Raw genomic sequence first — 19,668 nt, 5'->3', positions numbered from 1 at the left:
AACACAAATTTTATTTCTTATAAATTTTATTATTACATATCCAATTATATAAATAATGTGCATTATTGGCGCTACAAATACATAGTTTTTTATTTCCTGAAGCATATTCATGATACATGCAGAACGGAATGGCCTTTGGAAATTTCTCGATGCATTGAATTGTGGTGTTGACGTCTTTTTCTATATTAATAATTTCAGGAGACCATGTAATGGTGTCGGTGTGATATTTGAAGTAGTCTTTTAAGAAAATTACATTCATTCTTCCTTTAACGTAGATCACATCGACCCGCTCACCATGTTCGGAATCGAAATGATATCCTAAAATGTTGTCGATTTCTTGGTATGGAATTATTCCTGAAGTGTATCGTATCATGTGATGCGATTTTTCTAAATAGTTGACTTGTCGACGCGATTCTGGATCAAGTGATTGGTACGGTGTTGGAGACTTGAAAAAGTAATGGCTGATCTGTTTTCCGTCGAACAGTGTAAGCTCTTTCGGAATAAATTCAGGAATACAAAATCCTTGGATGTCACACACGATAATCTTCATTATTAATTATTTCGTAGAGAGCTGAGGAAATCACCAACACATCAATATTATCAGCTAGCTAGCTAGCTAACAACTAACTTCTGTTTCTTCTAGATGACAAATAAAGTACCTATTGATAATGATTATGATTGGTCTAAATTTATTCCTACTACATACCTAATAAGATCTAATTTAATCACCATCATTCTTACGGGAGTCGTCGCAGTAAATTGATGGTCTTCTTTTTCTTTTTACATTTTTTGCATTTGGTTTTAAATCTCCATTTGATGGGGGGGATAATCACTTTTAGTTTATTATACAAAAGATGTATTTTTTTTATTTCACTCATTACACTATAAAATGAAATTTTTTTATCGATGTATCTGTTGCACGTAAGAATAAGATCGATATAAAATTTATAGATGACACTTTTCTCGATGTTGGTGTTGATGGTGATGTTGTTGTTGTTGTTGTTGATGATGATGATGTTATCATTATTTTTTTGAAGAAAATCGGAAAACGAACAATACGCATCATTCTCAATGTTACTTATTGAAATTTTGATTGCATCTTCACAACAAAATTGATCCATTTTCAGAAACACTCTTCGACACTTTATTCATTCTATACGTAGAAACACTGACTGATTTTTGTCTTAATATGATCTTTCATATAGTTTCCTCTTTCGACAATGCTCTATCTCTTTTTCGCATACGTAATGAGACTGATCCAAAATTTATGATGAAAAATAGTGTGACAGCTCATATATTTGAGAGTTGCAACCTTTGAAATAAGATCAAGATTTTTTTGTACCAAAATTTTTATTCAAATACATATTGTATAATATTTATTGTCATCAAAAATGGTAAAAATAATAATCTTTATATGAAAACTAATAGTAAAAAAGAGGGAGAAATGTTATATAAATGATCTTCCATAAATCAAATTAAATCAAATTATTTGTGTGTGTGTTGCTATGAACAATAACAGTAGTGATACTAGCAGTAGTAGCAATAACGGTAGCAGCAGCAGCAGCAGCAGCAGCAGCAGTAATCGTTGTAGTGAAGTGATTAGACAGAAAAAGTTATTACAAGAAATTTTGTATTTTGAAGAAACCAAAATTTATCTACTGGATAAAATTAAATTTCAATTGATTAATTTATCTTCGATTGATTTATTTCAAATTTACAACCAGTTACCAGCAATTTTTAAAGAAGATTCCGATATCAAAAATCATTTACCCTGTTTGGAACATTACTATTGTGACAACGACTACAACGAGAACGTCGATGTAATTGACGGACCACCACCCTCTTTAGAAAATTGCCCCAGGTGTATTGACATCAAACGAAACCATCATCATCATCATCATCATCATCATCATCAACAACAACATCATAAAACACAATAAGAAGATGATGAATATATATGTATTATTTGTTGTATTAATTAACAACATTCTACATGTACAACGTACTTCGGATATAATTGAATGTTATATCTCCATTAGTGATAATTTTAACGATACATGGCCTGATAATTGGATGATGATGAAAAATATGGGGCGAGATTTTCAACTTTCAATTTTTCAAGATGAAGAAAATAATTTCGATTACGATTCATCGATATCGGCAACCGAGACGACGACGACGATGCCACCAACAATAACGAGTATGATGACATCATCAAATCGAACAATATTTTATAAATTAAGATTTGTTTTTCAAAATCGATCTTATTTCGATTCTGATTGGATTAAATTATCAAATTCGTTATTTATTCCACCAACACAATTATCACAGTCAGCGGAAGTACCAATAACTACGTCTTCAATTTCAATAATAAAACCATCAGAACCGTCAATGAATTTTTCATCTGTATGGAATAATGTTGTAAATAATATTTTTAATGAATTTGATGAAAAAGTAAAATTAGCAAAATGCAAACATTACAATGATTTCTTGTTAGTTATATCGATTATTGAAATGTCTCTAATCGTACTACTTTCAGGCTTACTTACATTTACATACAATAAATTAAATAGAAATCAAATTGTACAATATGAATTGTAGTAATACATAGGTGCCTACAGCTTCTATTGTAATGATAAATATGTTTGTACTATGTAATTATAAATACATATGTATTTGATTTCAATATAGATATATAAAGACGTAACTACGATTTTTTTCTTAGTTAAACACTTCATCTTTACGAATAAATAATGATGAAAACGACTTTGTTATTAGTTTTGTGGTTATGTTTAAATCGCATGATAATTTATGGGAATTATCTCAACAGTAATAGTGAAGATGAAAAGAAAATTGTAGTTCATTATTTGTATAAATATGGGTATCTTTTCGGTGATAGTACTGACGAATCATCATCATCATTATCATCATCAGACTCCTTATCATTATTAGAAAATAATAACGAAAAAATAAGATCTGCTTTATTTGAATTTCAAGAATTCTACAGCTTAAATTCGACTGGAGAGATTGATAACGAAACATTAAAATTTATCGAACGTCCTCGTTGTGGTATACCGGATACCTTATCGGATTTTAATGTAAAGAAAGATAAAATATGGCATCACATGAACCTCACGTGGCGTGCATATATGAGAGATGAAAAAATTAAAAAAATTATTCGTGAAGCATTTCAAATTTGGGAGCAAAATACCAATTTTAAGTTTATCGAAGAGAATTTCAGCAGATTTCCAAATATTTTTATTACATTCGCCAACGGTGTGCATTCTTATTTCATACATCGAAGACCCTGCTCTAGTAAATTAGATGGAGAAGGAGGAGTTTTAGCACATGCTGATTATCCTAATCATTCAAATGTATCGGAAGTGCATATTGATTCAGCGGAAAGATGGAATTTTTACGATAACCCAAACGAAAATGATTTAGATTTTTTGTCTGTTATTCTTCACGAAATCGGACATACCTTAGGATTACAACATTCATATATAAATTCATCTATTATGTATGCTTATTATCAACATGGTAAAAAATCTTTAGATACTGATGATATACGAGCAATTGAAAATTTATATGGAACATATTTGCCTACTACCAAAAGCATTAACCAGAAGAATGAAAATACTTTTCCAACTACTGCTACAACAACAACCACAACTACTACTACTACAGCTACCACTAGTATCAGCTCATCTTCATCGAGTTCAGGACAAAATGAAACATATCCGGATTTGTGTAAATTAAATAAAAAAATCAGTACGTTTTTAATTGTAAAAAACCATTTTTATATTTTTTACAAAAAATGGGTATGGTTAATCGAAATTGGAAAAAATTCATATACGAAACCAATGTTAATTACTGATTGGTTGAAATTTCTTCCATTGGATTTTAAGGAAATTTCTGTAATATTTCAATTGCCTTCAAATAATGAAGAAAAAGTAATGATTATTGTAAAAAATCAAATTTATATCGTAAAATTACCTCAATTAACATTATCAAGTAAAAATAATAACCCGATAACTGTAGAAAAAATGTTTAACATTTCATCACCAATTCGTTCAGCATTAATGACTTATTCTGGTGATGTGATATTATTTCTCGATCATAATAAATTTGTAAACATTAATCCGTGTTCTAATAAAATAAATAGTGTCGGCTTGATATCGGAACGATTTCCAGGCGTTCCTGCACATAAATTATTAGGTGCAATACGATATGTTAACGGAAAAATGTACTTTTTTAATAAAATGAATTTCTTTGAGTTCGATGAATTTTTAAATGCGGTCACACGATCCGCTATCAAAGATTTGTCGATATTCGGAATAAATTGCCCCAATGAAAACATTTTGATTCAAATTAAGAATTTACTATCTCGGCTTGTAACATTCGAAAATAAAGAAGAAGAAGGAGAAGAAATAGAAGATGATAATGAGTAAATTAAAAATTTTAATTATACTTATATTATACTTATATTTTTTATAAGTTTTATAAATAAAATGCTAATAAAACTACCGTTTTTTAACAAATTAGTTTAAAGGATTTTGTAAAAATACGAAGTTGTGGTAAAAGTGGTTTCCGTGTTTTATAAAAAACATTCTGTTAGTGGTAATGTTTCCGTCTTATCTGTAGAAAATATTACATCACCAACTCGATCAGTGTTAACGGTTTTTAATAATATGAATTTAATTGTGTTCACCCGATCGAATATTAAAGATTTGTCGATATTCGAAATAAATTGTTCTAATGAAAAACAATTTGATTTAAATTATCCCAATTTGTCAGAATGATGAGTAAATCAGTTTTTAACTTTATTACTGATTAATGAAATATTAAGGAAAACTACAGCTTTTTATCAAATTAGTTCATTGGTTAGGTTTTCCGTTCAATTACGTAATTTATGGTAATCGTGGTTTCCCAGATTTATTAAAAAACGTTCCCTCAGTGGTAAAGTTCAGTGTTTTATATTCTTATATTTCCAGTCGCATCAATTGCAATAAGTCGTGCTGTCGTTTGCTAATCAATCAATCAATTACAGTAAAAATGAGTGGTTCAGCTCCAAAATCGTTGCAAAACTTAACGTTTATACAAATAATAAAATCTTTTCCATTTGGAAATAGCATTGTTAATTTATACAATATTTTACCAACAATTTTATGGTACGATTTTCTCAAATTTTATTGGACTGAAAGACTTGAGAATGATATTATAATCTCCGTTGAAAATGCTGAAAGTGGTACCGAATTTGCTAATTGTCAATGTGAAAATTGTCTTAATCAAAATTATACGTGGGGTGAAAGAGTGAAGTGTGAAAACTTTATGAAATTACTGATATACCAAAACCCTTATTATAATGAATACGGACTACATATTCGAAATATTCAAAGATACAAGTACATTTGCATAAATTTCGATTTTTTTGATGTTACGTTTGGTGATGATGAATACCTCTGTATGTTTGGAGTATGTTTTAAATGTGTGGACCACATAATTTCATTAAACGTTACATCTTATTCAGATTTTAGTATTAAACTAAAAAAAGTTGTTTTACATTATGTCATAAAATCTACTAAATTGTACCAATACGTAGGTGATTCTGGGTCTTGGTGTGGATGGTGCATCAACAAACCATTATTTTCAATACAGTCATTTAAAAGGTGTTGTATTAAATTACATTCGAAAAAATATACATTAGCAAGTACTGTACATATTTCATCGTCTTCTTCCTCTTCTTCGGTGGTTTCGACCGATGATGAAATATTTTAATTTTAGAACCAATCAAATTTACGCTTTTGCTTATCATTTTTGTGTGACGTAATAAATTATTTCATACAAGGAGATCTATTATTCATTTCAGTTTCAGACACTTCATTCTAGTTTTACTGTCCGCGTGCATTACTTAAATCATTAAAATGAATTCCAATCATCATAATACTCTTCAGTCATTAAATGACACCGCTTCATGCACATTGCCCAATCGTGTTCGGGCAAATGAAGACTTAGTAGTTGATCATTCGTATAAAATTATTAATATAAAGTGTATTAAAACAAAATTTGGAAATTCGGTTGTTTGTTCTGTTGATGGAAAAGGTGATCTCTTTTTACCAAAACGTTTGGCGCAAAACTTTTTGGATAATTCCGAGCTTCGAAATTATTTGTTGAGCGGTAAAGGATCAAGTATCATCTTCAGAGGGCAGAAAGACGTTGGTAAGGCAGAAAAGGCCAACGTTTTTGAATTTGAGAAACATGAATAAATCAACGAAACTATCATCATCGTCGTCGTCATCGTCATCATCAGCATCTTCATCAACATCATCTACTAGCATGGATGAACAAATCAAGAACATAGAAAACATGTTGAACAATATTTCTTTGGATTCGAAAGAAAATGTGACCGAAATCAATGAAGAAATTGCAAAGTCAACAAAAGAATGTAAAAACCTATTGTTGAGTTCATCAAAATCTGTCTGGGAAAAACGCAAAAATCAAACAAAATTTATTCAACTTCAATGTTTAAAACATTTACTAGACGAAAAACTACAAGCATTTTCCCATCATCATCATCATCAACCTCAAGGAAGTGGACTGCAGCAGCACCAGCACCAGCAATCAACATCATCATTAACATCAGCTCCACTACGAAGGTTATCTCTAATCAAAGTAAGTAGTCTTTATTTTAACTAAATTTTGGTATTAATTTCTCCTTTACAGCCATTATTGGCGTTCAAATCGCGCGTTGAGACCTACATTCTCTACAACCATAACCATGTGGAACTTTTCGAGTTGTTGGTTGATTCGATGAATATGATTAAAGATTTGTTACATAAAAAAATTAAACAATTGGGTGCTCTCAAATTTAATTTGGAATTATGTAGCAAATATGTGTTACGGCTGGCGGATGATGATAAAGTCAACGGAGAAAATAAATACTTTACTACTGAAAATAAAATATTTTTGAAAACAACAACGAATGACAAACTACACGATATTTTGACGCTTTTATTTCGAAATCTCATTGCCCAAGTAAGTACTTACATGTCTTATTATTATTAGTATTAATTTAATTTTTCATTCGCAGACATGTAATTTTGAATCGTCTGGAAGTGGATGGCAACTTGATTCAATTTTATTTCTAACTCTCTCAATCGACAAATTCGTTAAAATATCAGCAGGATCAAATTCATACATGCCACAGTCGAGAAAGTTGAAGCACAAAAATAGAGGTAATAATATCAATGTCTTGATTTTAACACTAACATCTATATTAACATCACTTACCGCATAAAGATTGATTTAACACAATTTATTCGTTAGATTCGAATTTAAATTCAAGTTATGAAATGTAGGTATTGTGAAAAATCGTATTCTGAACAGGCTATTTATCGCTTTATCGTTTATTTCAGCTTTAAAAATGGGTACGACAGAATACATTTAATTCAAATACATCACTTTGCACATTTAAAATTAATAAAAGCTTTATCACCTTTTGACAATAAACGATTTATTAGTTTAAATAAAATTAATTCACTTTCGTGGGGATCATTATTCAATTTATTCTAATCATCACATTGATGATCATTCTTATGAAATATTGATAATATTTTTCTCACAGATCACTGCAACGATGAGGACGACGACGACGACGACTATAATAAGAAAAAATATAAGCTCCTTACCAAAAAACGCCAAACACGCTTTTCATATTTGTAATTAGTTAAGTAATTCTTTATTGCTTATATTGCACGCCCTTTATTTTGAATAATAAATAAAACTTTATACTTTTATTTAATTTTATTTGTATATAATATATTTACAAAGCAATAAATTGAAAAGAAGGCTTCCTTTTCCGTGGTCTTCCACGCCTTCGAATTGTCTCAGGATACTGTGAAGATATTCAAAAATAAATTCCTTGAATTGAAAATATATGAAAAAAGGAACTCACCTTATGGTAAATATGTAGGCCCCATGTATTGTTTATACAACCTACACTGCCTAGTTCACACCCTGATATATTGAGAATTTCAGCATCTTCAGGGAGTTTTTCAAGAGACACCAAGACAAACTGATAAAGATAGGTTAAAATAAAACATAAATATATTATATAAAGATCATAAACTTACAAATTTAAGATTAGGCCATCGGTTTCTAATAATTGATTTGACTTCTTCTCTTGTTTGCGTATTCATTTTGAATACTTGTAAATTACGGAAGTTCAATTGGATTTATATTTGCACGCACCACCCACTCACACACCTCTTATCGAATTCAAAATTTGCGCTAAAAATATGACATCTACTAATGTTGATCGATTTGCAGATTCCTGCATACATTAGACGACCTGCAGAATTTTTTTTTTTTCATTAATTTATTATTATATAGGTACTCGATCGCTATAATAGTGTCATTGCCCCATACACTTTTTACATATTTCCAGAAAATTTTTTAATCGATAATACAGATTTCTACCACACCACGATGGATAGATGGCGTGCACTCCACCATTTTTAAATATCCCGCTACAGAAAATCGTACATACGACCCACCAAAAGTCTCATAAAAAATACAAGCAGCGACTGAAAATCTCAAACACCTTGTTTATACCCTGCGAACTATTTTAAATTTTTGTCTTGTTTGAAAACATCTAGTTTGGTCTGTTATCAATGTTTGCGGTTATTCCGAGAAACGCGGAAATCAGACCAAATGACCACACCCAAATAACGAACTATTTTACATGTTTTTTCCGAGAAATTATAATATTTTTTTCCGAGAAATTGCAATTTTTTCCGAGAACCGCACTCAAATTTTTTTGAATTTTTTGCTCTCTCTCTAGCGCCCTCTATGATTGTCACCCAAACCGTCACCGCCATCTTGATCCTCTACCAGCTGTCACAATTAAAGACGCCATCTTGAACGATCAAATGTCAAATTTACAGCCATCTGTCAATTCAAATTTCCCGCCGCCAGCTGTCAAATTTCCACCGCCATCTGTCAAATTTTTAAATTTCCCGCCGTTTAGCCGCGCACGCGCAAATTGAACTGTTTATCGGCTCGCGGCGCCTCCAACCGGCTACACATTTCAATTTCCCGCCACCAGCTGTCAAATTCCCACCGCCATCTGTCAAATTTTTAAATCACCCGCCACCTGATTGGCAGATGACCAGCAATACGCCGGAAGAGCCGCCGACACCATCTGTGCGCCTGATTGGTAGATGACCAGCAATACATCACCGGACGGGCGCTCGAGATTACGACTTCCGCTGCAGAACCGGCTTTGTATCACTACTTTCGTGCTCTTCTTGGCGAATTCAAGATAGAAAACAACGAAAATCGGTGAGAAATCGTTGTTTTGCATCGAAACATGCAGTTTTCTCTAAGAATTTTGATGATTTCGTGCAGAATTCTGCTGTTTTCTTGCAATTCAGCCGTTGAATCTAGGTAAAAAGTCATGATCTTGTAGATTTCGTGCTCTTCTTGGCGAATTCAAGCCAGAAAACAACGAAAATCGGCGAGAAATCGTTGTTTTGCATCGAAATATGCGGTTTTCTGTAAGAATTTTGATGATTTCGTGCAGAATTCTGCTGTTTTCTTGCAATTCAGCCGTTGAATCTTGGTAAAAAGTCATGATTTTGTAGATTTCGTGCTCTTCTTTGCGAATTCAAGCCAGAAAACAACGAAAATCAGCGAGAAATCGTCGTTTTGCATCGAAAAATGCGGTTTTCTGTAAGAATTTTGATGATTTCGTGCAGAATTCTGCTGTTTTCTTGCAATTCAGCCGTTGAATCTTGGTAAAAAGTCATGATTTTGTGGATTTCGTGCTCTTCTTTGCGAATTCAAACCAGAAAACAACGAAAATCGGCGAGAAATCGTCGTTTTGCATCGAAATATGCGGTTTTCTGTAAGAATTTTGATGATTTCGTGCAGAATTCTGCTGTTTTCTTGCAATTAAGCCGTTGAATCTTGGTAAAAAGTCATGATTTTGTAGATTTCGTGCTCTTATTTGCGAATTCAAGCCAGAAAACAACGAAAATCGGCGAGAAAGAATCATTTTGCATCGAAAAATGCGGTTTTCTCTAAGAATTTTGATGATTTCGTGCAGAATTCTGCTGTTTTCTTGCAATTCAGCCGTTGAATCTTGGTAAAAAGTCATGATTTTGTAGATTTCGTGCTCTTCTTTGCGAATTCAAGCCAGAAAACAACGAAAATCGGCGAGAAATCGTCGTTTTGCATCGAAATATGCGGTTTTCTGTAAGAATTTTGATGATTTCGTGCAGAATTCTGCTGTTTTTTTGCAATTCAGCCGTAGAATCTTGGTAAAAAGTGATGATTTTGTAGATTTCGTGCTCTTCTTTGCGAATTCAAGCCAGAAAACAACGAAAATCGGCGAGAAATCGTTGTTTTGCATCAAAATATGCGGTTTTCTGTAAGAATTTTGATGATTTCGTGCAGAATTCTGCTGTTTTCTTGCAATTCAGCCGTTGAATCTTGGTAAAAAGTCATGATTTTGTAGATTTCGTGCTCTTCTTTGCGAATTCAAGCCAGAAAACAACGAAAATCGGCGAGAAATCGTCGTTTTGCATCGAAATATGCGGTTTTCTGTAAGAATTTTGATGATTTCGTGCAGAATTCTGCTGATTTCTTGCAATTAAGCCGTTGAATCTTGGTAAAAAGTCATAATTTTGTAGATTTCGTGCTCTTATTTGCGAATTCAAGCCAGAAAACAACGAAAATCGGCGAGAAAGAATCATTTTGCATCGAAAAATGCGGTTTTCTCTAAGAATTTTGATGATTTCGTGCAGAATTCTGCTGTTTTCTTGCAATTCAGCCGTTGAATCTTGGTAAAAAGTCATGATTTTGTAGATTTCGTGCTCTTCTTTGCGAATTCAAGCCAGAAAACAACGAAAATCGGCGAGAAATCGTCGTTTTGCATCGAAATATGCGGTTTTCTGTAAGAATTTTGATGATTTCGTGCAGAATTCTGCTGTTTTTTTGCAATTCAGCTGTAGAATCTTGGTAAAAAGTGATGATTTTGTAGATTTCGTGCTCTTCTTTGCGAATTCAAGCCAGAAAACAACGAAAATCGGCGAGAAATCGTTGTTTTGCATCGAAATATGCGGTTTTCTGTAAGAATTTTGATGATTTCGTGCAGAATTCTGCTGTTTTCTTGCAATTCAGCCGTTGAATCTTGGTAAAAAGTCATGATTTTGTAGATTTCGTGCTCTTCTTTGCGAATTCAAGCCAGAAAACAACGAAAATCGGCGAGAAATCGTCGTTTTGCATCGAAAAATGCGGTTTTCTGTAAGAATTTTGATGATTTCGTGCAGAATTCTGCTGTTTTCTTGCAATTCAGCCGTTGAATCTTGGTAAAAAGTCATGATTTTGTAGATTTCGTGCTCTTCTTTGCGAATTCAAGCCAGAAAACAACGAAAATCGGCGAGAAATCGTCGTTTTGCATCGAAATATGCGGTTTTCTGTAAGAATATTGATAATTTCGTGCAGAATTCTGCTGTTTTCTTGCAATTCAGCCGTTGAATCTTGGTAAAAAGTCATGATTTTGTAGATTTCGTGCTCTTCTTTGCGAATTGAAGCCAGAAAACAACGAAAATCGGCGAGAAATAATCATTTTGCATCGAAAAATGCGGTTTTCTCTAAGAATTTTGATGATTTCGTGCAGAATTCTGCTGTTTTCTTGCAATTCAGCCGTTGAATCTTGGTAAAAAGTGATGATTTTGTAGATTTCGTGCTCTTCTTTGCGAATTCAAGATAGAAAACAACGAAAATCAGCGAGAAATCGTCCTTTTGCATCGAAATTTGCGGTTTTCTCTAAGAATTTTGATGATTTCGTGCAGAATTCTGCTGTTTTCTTACAATTCAGCCGTTGAATCTAGGTAAAAAGTCATGATCTTGTAGATTTCGAGCTCTTCTTGGCGAATTCAAGATAGAAAACAACGAAAATGGGCGAGAAATCGTTGTTTTGCATCGAAATATGCAGTTTTCTCTAAGAATTTTGATGATTTCGTGCAGAATTCTGCTGTTTTCTTGCAATTCAGCCGTTGAATCTTGGTAAAAAGTGATGATTTTGTAGATTTCGTGCTCTTCTTTGCGAATTCAAGCCAGAAAACCACGAAAATCGGCGAGAAATCGTCGTTTTGCATCGAAATATGCGGTTTTCTCTAAGAATTTTGATGATTTCGTGCAGAATTCTGCTGTTTTCTTGCAATTCAGCCGTTGAATCTTGGTAAAAAGTGATGATTTTGTAGATTTCGTGCTCTTCTTTGCAAATTCAAGCCAGAAAACAACGAAAATCGGCGAGAAATCGTCGTTTTGCATCGAAATATGCGGTTTTCTCTAAGAATTTTGACGATTTCGTGCAGAATTCTGCTGTTTTCTTGCAATTCAGCCGTTGAATCTTGGTAAAAAGTCATGATTTTGTAGATTTCGTGTTCTTCTTTGCGAATTCAAGCCAGAAAACAACGAAAATCGGCGAGAAATCGTCGTTTTGCATCGAAATATGCGGTTTTCTGTAAGAATTTTGATGATTTCGTGCAGAATTCTGCTGTTTTCTTGCAATTAAGCCGTTGAATCTTGGTAAAAAGTCATGATTTTGTAGATTTCGTGCTCTTATTTGCGAATTCAAGCCAGAAAACAACGAAAATCGGCGAGAAAGAATCATTTTGCATCGAAAAATGCGGTTTTCTCTAAGAATTTTGATGATTTCGTGCAGAATTCTGCTGTTTTCTTGCAATTCAGCCGTTGAATCTTGGTAAAAAGTCATGATTTTGTAGATTTCGTGCTCTTCTTTGCGAATTCAAGCCAGAAAACAACGAAAATCGGCGAGAAATCGTCGTTTTGCATCGAAATATGCGGTTTTCTGTAAGAATTTTGATGATTTCGTGCAGAATTCTGCTGTTTTCTTGCAATTCAGCCGTAGAATCTTGGTAAAAAGTGATGATTTTGTAGATTTCGTGCTCTTCTTTGCGAATTCAAGCCAGAAAACAACGAAAATCGGCGAGAAATCGTTGTTTTGCATCGAAATATGCGGTTTTCTGTAAGAATTTTGATGATTTCGTGCAGAATTCTGCTGTTTTCTTGCAATTCAGCCGTTGAATCTTGGTAAAAAGTCATGATTTTGTAGATTTCGTGCTCTTCTTTGCGAATTCAAGCCAGAAAACAACGAAAATCGGCGAGAAATCGTTGTTTTGCTTCGAAATATGCGGTTTTCTGTAAGAATTTTGATGATTTCGTGCAGAATTCTGCTGTTTTCTTGCAATTCAGCCGTTGAATCTTGGTAAAAAGTCATGATTTTGTAGATTTCGTGCTCTTCTTTGCGAATTCAAGCCAGAAAACAACGAAAATCGGCGAGAAATCGTTGTTTTGCTTCGAAATATGCGGTTTTCTGTAAGAATTTTGATGATTTCGTGCAGAATTCTGCTGTTTTCTTGCAATTCAGCCGTTGAATCTTGGTAAAAAGTCATGATTTTGTAGATTTCGTGCTCTTCTTTGCGAATTCAAGCCAGAAAACCACGAAAATCGGCGATAAATCGTCGTTTTGCATCGAAATATGCGGTTTTCTCTAAGAATTTTGATGATTTCGTGCAGAATTCTGCTGTTTTCTTGCAATTCAGCCGTTGAATCTTGGTAAAAAGTGAAGATTTTGTAGATTTCGTGCTCTTCTTTGCAAATTCAAGCCAGAAAACAACGAAAATCGGCGAGAAATCGTCGTTTTGCATCGAAATATGCGGTTTTCTCTAAGAATTTTGACGATTTCGTGCAGAATTCTGCTGTTTTCTTGCAATTCAGCCGTTGAATCTTGGTAAAAAGTCATGATTTTGTAGATTTCGTGCTCTTCTTTGCAAATTCAAGCCAGAAAACAACGAAAATCGGCGAGAAATCGTCGTTTTGCATCGAAATATGCGGTTTTCTGTAAGAATTTTGATGATTTCGTGCAGAATTCTGCTGTTTTCTTGCAATTAAGCCGTTGAATCTTGGTAAAAAGTCATGATTTTGTAGATTTCGTGCTCTTATTTGCGAATTCAAGCCAGAAAACAACGAAAATCGGCGAGAAAGAATCATTTTGCATCGAAAAATGCGGTTTTCTCTAAGAATTTTGATGATTTCGTGCAGAATTCTGCTGTTTTCTTGCAATTCAGCCGTTGAATCTTGGTAAAAAGTCATGATTTTGCAGATTTCGTGCTCTTCTTTGCGAATTCAAGCCAGAAAACAACGAAAATCGGCGAGAAATCGTCGTTTTGCATCGAAATATGCGGTTTTCTGTAAGAATTTTGATGATTTCGTGCAGAATTCTGCTGTTTTCTTGCAATTCAGCCGTAGAATCTTGGTAAAAAGTGATGATTTTGTAGATTTCGTGCTCTTCTTTGCGAATTCAAGCCAGAAAACAACGAAAATCGGCGAGAAATCGTTGTTTTGCATCGAAATATGCGGTTTTCTGTAAGAATTTTGATGATTTCGTGCAGAATTCTGCTGTTTTCTTGCAATTCAGCCGTTGAATCTTGGTAAAAAGTCATGATTTTGTAGATTTCGTGCTCTTCTTTGCGAATTCAAGCCAGAAAACAACGAAAATCGGCGAGAAATCGTTGTTTTGCTTCGAAATATGCGGTTTTCTGTAAGAATTTTGATGATTTCGTGCAGAATTCTGCTGTTTTCTTGCAATTCAGCCGTTGAATCTTGGTAAAAAGTCATGATTTTGTAGATTTCGTGCTCTTCTTTGCGAATTCAAGCCAGAAAACAACGAAAATCGGCGAGAAATCGTCGTTTTGCATCGAAATATGCGGTTTTCTGTAAGAATATTGATAATTTCGTGCAGAATTCTGCTGTTTTCTTGCAATTCAGCCGTTGAATCTTGGTAAAAAGTCATGATTTTGTAGATTTCGTGCTCTTCTTTGCGAATTGAAGAAAGAAAACAACGAAAATCGGCGAGAAATAATCATTTTGCATCGAAAAATGCGGTTTTCTCTAAGAATTTTGATGATTTCGTGCAGAATTCTGCTGTTTTCTTGCAATTCAGCCGTTGAATCTTGGTAAAAAGTGATGATTTTGTAGATTTCGTGCTCTTCTTTGCGAATTCAAGCCAGAAAACAACGAAAATCGGCGAGAAATCGTCGTTTTGCATCGAAATATGCGGTTTTCTGTAAGAATATTGATAATTTCGTGCAGAATTCTGCTGTTTTCTTGCAATTCAGCCATTGAATCTTGGTAAAAAGTCATGATTTTGTAGATTTCGTGCTCTTCTTTGCGAATTGAAGCCAGAAAACAACGAAAATCGGCGAGAAATAATCATTTTGCATCGAAAAATGCGGTTTTCTCTAAGAATTTTGATGATTTCGTGCAGAATTCTGCTGTTTTCTTGCAATTCAGCCGTTGAATCTTGGTAAAAAGTGATGATTTTGTAGATTTCGTGCTCTTCTTTGCGAATTCAAGCCAGAAAACAACGAAAATCGGCGAGAAATCGTCGTTTTACATCGAAATATGCGGTTTTCTCTAAGAATTTTGACGATTTCGTGCAGAATTCTGCTGTTTTCTTGCAATTCAGCCGTTGAATCTTGGTAAAAAGTCATGATTTTGTAGATTTCGTGCTCTTCTTTGCGAATTCAAGATAGAAAACAACGAAAATCAGCGAGAAATCGTCGTTTTGCATCGAAATATGCGGTTTTCTCTAAGAATTTTGATGATTTCGTGCAGAATTCTGCTGTTTTCTTACAATTCAGCCGTTGAATCTAGGTAAAAAGTCATGATCTTGTAGATTTCGTGCTCTTCTTGGCGAATTCAAGATAGAAAACAACGAAAATCGGCGAGAAATCGTTGTTTTGCATCGAAATATGCAGTTTTCTCTAAGAATTTTGATGATTTCGTGCAGAATTCTGCTGTTTTCTTGCAATTCAGCCGTTGAATCTTGGTAAAAAGTCATGATTTTGTAGATTTCGTGCTCGTCTTTGCAAATTCAAGCCAGAAAACAACGAAAATCGGCGAGAAATAATCGTTTTGCATCGAAATATGCGGTTTTCTGTAAGAATTTTGATGATTTCGTGCAGAATTCTGCTGTGTTCTTGCAATTCAGCCGTTGAATCTTGGTAAAAAGTCATGATTTTGTAGATTTCGTGCTCTTCTTTGCGAATTCAAGCCAGAAAACCACGAAAATCGGCGAGAAATCGTCGTTTTGCATCGAAATATGCGGTTTTCTCTAAGAATTTTGATGATTTCGTGCAGAATTCTGCTGTTTTCTTGCAATTCAGCCGTTGAATCTTGGTAAAAAGTGATGATTTTGTAGATTTCGTGCTCTTCTTTGCAAATTCAAGCTAGAAAACAACGAAAATCGGCGAGAAATCGTCGTTTTGCATCGAAATATGCGGTTTTCTCTAAGAATTTTGACGATTTCGTGCAGAATTCTGCTGTTTTCTTGCAATTCAGCCGTTGAATCTTGGTAAAAAGTCATGATTTTGTAGATTTCGTGCTCTTCTTGGCGAATTCAAGATAGAAAACAACGAAAATCGGCGAGAAATCGTTGTTTTGCATCGAAATATGCAGTTTTCTCTAAGAATTCTGATGATTTCGTGCAGACTTCTGCTGTTTTCTTGCAAATCAGCCGTTGAATCTTGGTAAAAAGTCATGATTTTGTAGATTTCGTGCTCTTCTTTGCGAATTCAAGCCAGAAAACAACGAAAATCGGCGAGAAATCGTCGTTTTGCATCGAAATATGCGGTTTTCTGTAAGAATTTTGATGATTTCGTGCAGAACTCTGCTGTTTTCTTGCAATTCAGCCGTAGAATCTTGGTAAAAAGTGATGATTTTGTAGATTTCGTGCTCTTCTTTGCGAATTCAAGCCAGAAAACAGCGAAAATCGGCGAGAAATCGTTGTTTTGCATCGAAATATGCGGTTTTCTGTAAGAATTTTGATGATTTCGTGCAGAATTTTGCTGTTTTCTTGCAATTCTGCCGTAGAATCTTGGTAAAAAGTGATGATTTTGTAGATTTCGTGCTCTTTTTTGCGAATTCAAGCCAGAAAACAACGAAAATCGGCGAAAAATCGTTGTTTTGCATCGAAATATGCAGTTTTCTGTAAGAATTTTGATAATTTCGTGCAGAATTCTGCGGTTTTCTTGCAATTCAGCCGTTGAATCTTGGTAAAAAGTCATGATTTTGTAGATTTCGTGCTCTTCTTTGAGAATTCAAGCCAGAAAACAACAAAAATCGGCGAGAAATCGTCGTTTTGCATCGAAATATGCGGTTTTCTGTAAGAATTTTGATGATTTCGTGCAGAATTTTGCTGTTTTCTTGCAATTCTGCCGTAGAATCTTGGTAAAAAGTGATGATTTTGTAGATTTCGTGCTCTTCTTTGCGAATTCAAGCCAGAAAACAACGAAAATCGGCGAAAAATCGTTGTTTTGCATCGAAATATGCGGTTTTCTGTAAGAATTTTGATAATTTCGTGCAGAATTCTGCGGTTTTCTTGCAATTCAGCCGTTGAATCTTAGTAAAAAGTCATGATTTTGTAGATTTCGTGCTCTTCTTTGAGAATTCAAGCCAGAAAACAACAAAAATCGGCGAGAAATCGTCGTTTTGCATCGAAATATGCGGTTTTCTGTAAGAATTTTGATGATTTCGTGCAGAATTCTGCTGTTTTCTTGCAATTCAGCCGTTGAATCTTGGTAAAAAGTCATGATTTTGTAGATTTCGTGCTCTTCTTTGCGAATTCAAGCCAGAAAACAACGAAAATCGGCGAGAAATCGTCGTTTTGCATCGAAATATGCGGTTTTCTCTAAGAATTTTGACGATTTCGTGCAGAATTCTGCTGTTTTCTTGCAATTCAGCCGTTGAATCTTGGTAAAAAGTCATGATTTTGTAGATTTCGTGCTCTTCTTGGCGAATTCAAGATAGAAAACAACGAAAATCGGCGAGAAATCGTTGTTTTGCATCGAAATATGCAGTTTTCTCTAAGAATTCTGATGATTTCGTGCAGACTTCTGCTGTTTTCTTGCAAATCAGCCGTTGAATCTTGGTAAAAAGTCATGATTTTGTAGATTTCGTGCTCTTCTTTGCGAATTCAAGCCAGAAAACAACGAAAATCGGCGAGAAATCGTCGTTTTGCATCGAAATATGCGGTTTTCTGTAAGAATTTTGATGATTTCGTGCAGAACTCTGCTGTTTTCTTGCAATTCAGCCGTAGAATCTTGGTAAAAAGTGATGATTTTGTAGATTTCGTGCTCTTCTTTGCGAATTCAAGCCAGAAAACAACGAAAATCGGCGAGAAATCGTTGTTTTGCATCGAAATATGCGGTTTTCTGTAAGAATTTTGATGATTTCGTGCAGAATTTTGCTGTTTTCTTGCAATTCTGCCGTAGAATCTTGGTAAAAAGTGATGATTTTGTAGATTTCGTGCTCTTTTTTGCGAATTCAAGCCAGAAAACAACGAAAATCGGCGAAAAATCGTTGTTTTGCATCGAAATATGCGGTTTTCTGTAAGAATTTTGATAATTTCGTGCAGAATTCTGCGGTTTTCTTGCAATTCAGCCGTTGAATCTTGGTAAAAAGTCATGATTTTGTAGATTTCGTGCTCTTCTTTGAGAATTCAAGCCAGAAAACAACAAAAATCGGCGAGAAATCGTCGTTTTGCATCGAAATATGCGGTTTTCTGTAAGAATTTTGATGATTTCGTGCAGAATTTTGCTGTTTTCTTGCAATTCTGCCGTAGAATCTTGGTAAAAAGTGATGATTTTGTAGATTTCGTGCTCTTCTTTGCGAATTCAAGCCAGAAAACAACGAAAATCGGCGAAAAATCGTTGTTTTGCATCGAAATATGCGGTTTTCTGTAAGAATTTTGATAATTTCGTGCAGAATTCTGCGGTTTTCTTGCAATTCAGCCGTTGAATCTTAGTAAAAAGTCATGATTTTGTAGATTTCGTGCTCTTCTTTGAGAATTCAAGCCAGAAAACAACAAAAATCGGCGAGAAATCGTCGTTTTGCATCGAAATATGCGGTTTTCTGTAAGAATTTTGATGATTTCGTGCAGAATTCTGCTGTTTTCTTGCAATTCAGCCGTTGAATCTTGGTAAAAAGTCATGATTTTGTAGATTTCGTGCTCTTCTTTGCGAATTCAAGCCAGAAAACAACGAAAATCGGCGAGAAATCGTCGTTTTGCATCGAAATATGCGGTTTTCTCTAAGAATTTTGACGATTTCGTGCAGAATTCTGCTGTTTTCTTGCAATTCAGCCGTTGAATCTTGGTAAAAAGTCATGATTTTGTAGATTTCGTGCTCTTCTTGGCGAATTCAAGATAGAAAACAACGAAAATCGGCGAGAAATCGTTGTTTTGCATCGAAATATGCAGTTTTCTCTAAGAATTTTGATGATTTCGTGCAGAATTCTGCTGTTTTCTTGCAATTCAGCCGTTGAATCTTGGTAAAAAGTCATGATTTTGTAGATTTCGTGCTCTTTTTTGCGAATTCAAGCCAGAAAACAACGAAAATCGGCGAGAAATCGTCGTTTTGCATCGAAATATGCGGTTTTCTGTAAGAATTTTGATGATTTCGTGCAGAATTCTGCTGTTTTCTTGCAATTCAGCCGTAGAATCTTGGTAAAAAGTGATGATTTTGTAGATTTCGTGCTCTTCTTTGCGAATTCAAGCCAGAAAACAACGAAAATCGG

General features: G+C 34.2%; 1 protein-coding gene across 1 annotated transcript; it reads left to right on the top strand.

Moving 5' to 3' along the window:
* Positions 1–6,156: 6,156 nt before the first annotated feature.
* On the top strand, positions 6,157–7,754 carry LOC148165949 (uncharacterized). The gene is made up of 4 exons (XM_088049571.1): positions 6,157–6,672; positions 6,724–7,035; positions 7,091–7,235; positions 7,625–7,754. The coding sequence occupies exons 1-4, from the start codon at positions 6,259–6,261 to the stop codon at positions 7,720–7,722; spliced, it is 969 nt and encodes a 322-aa protein (XP_087905697.1). The 5' UTR covers positions 6,157–6,258; the 3' UTR covers positions 7,723–7,754.
* The last annotated feature ends 11,914 nt before the right edge of the window (positions 7,755–19,668 follow it).

This window comes from Gnatocerus cornutus, unplaced genomic scaffold (assembly GCF_029298725.1).
Source record: "Gnatocerus cornutus isolate USDA-ARS CGAHR unplaced genomic scaffold, icGnaCorn1.1 ctg00000093.1, whole genome shotgun sequence".
Lineage (NCBI taxonomy): Eukaryota > Metazoa > Arthropoda > Insecta > Coleoptera > Tenebrionidae > Gnatocerus > Gnatocerus cornutus.
The sequence above is the reverse complement of the archived record's forward strand: the minus strand, read 5'-3'. Positions and strand labels throughout refer to the sequence as shown.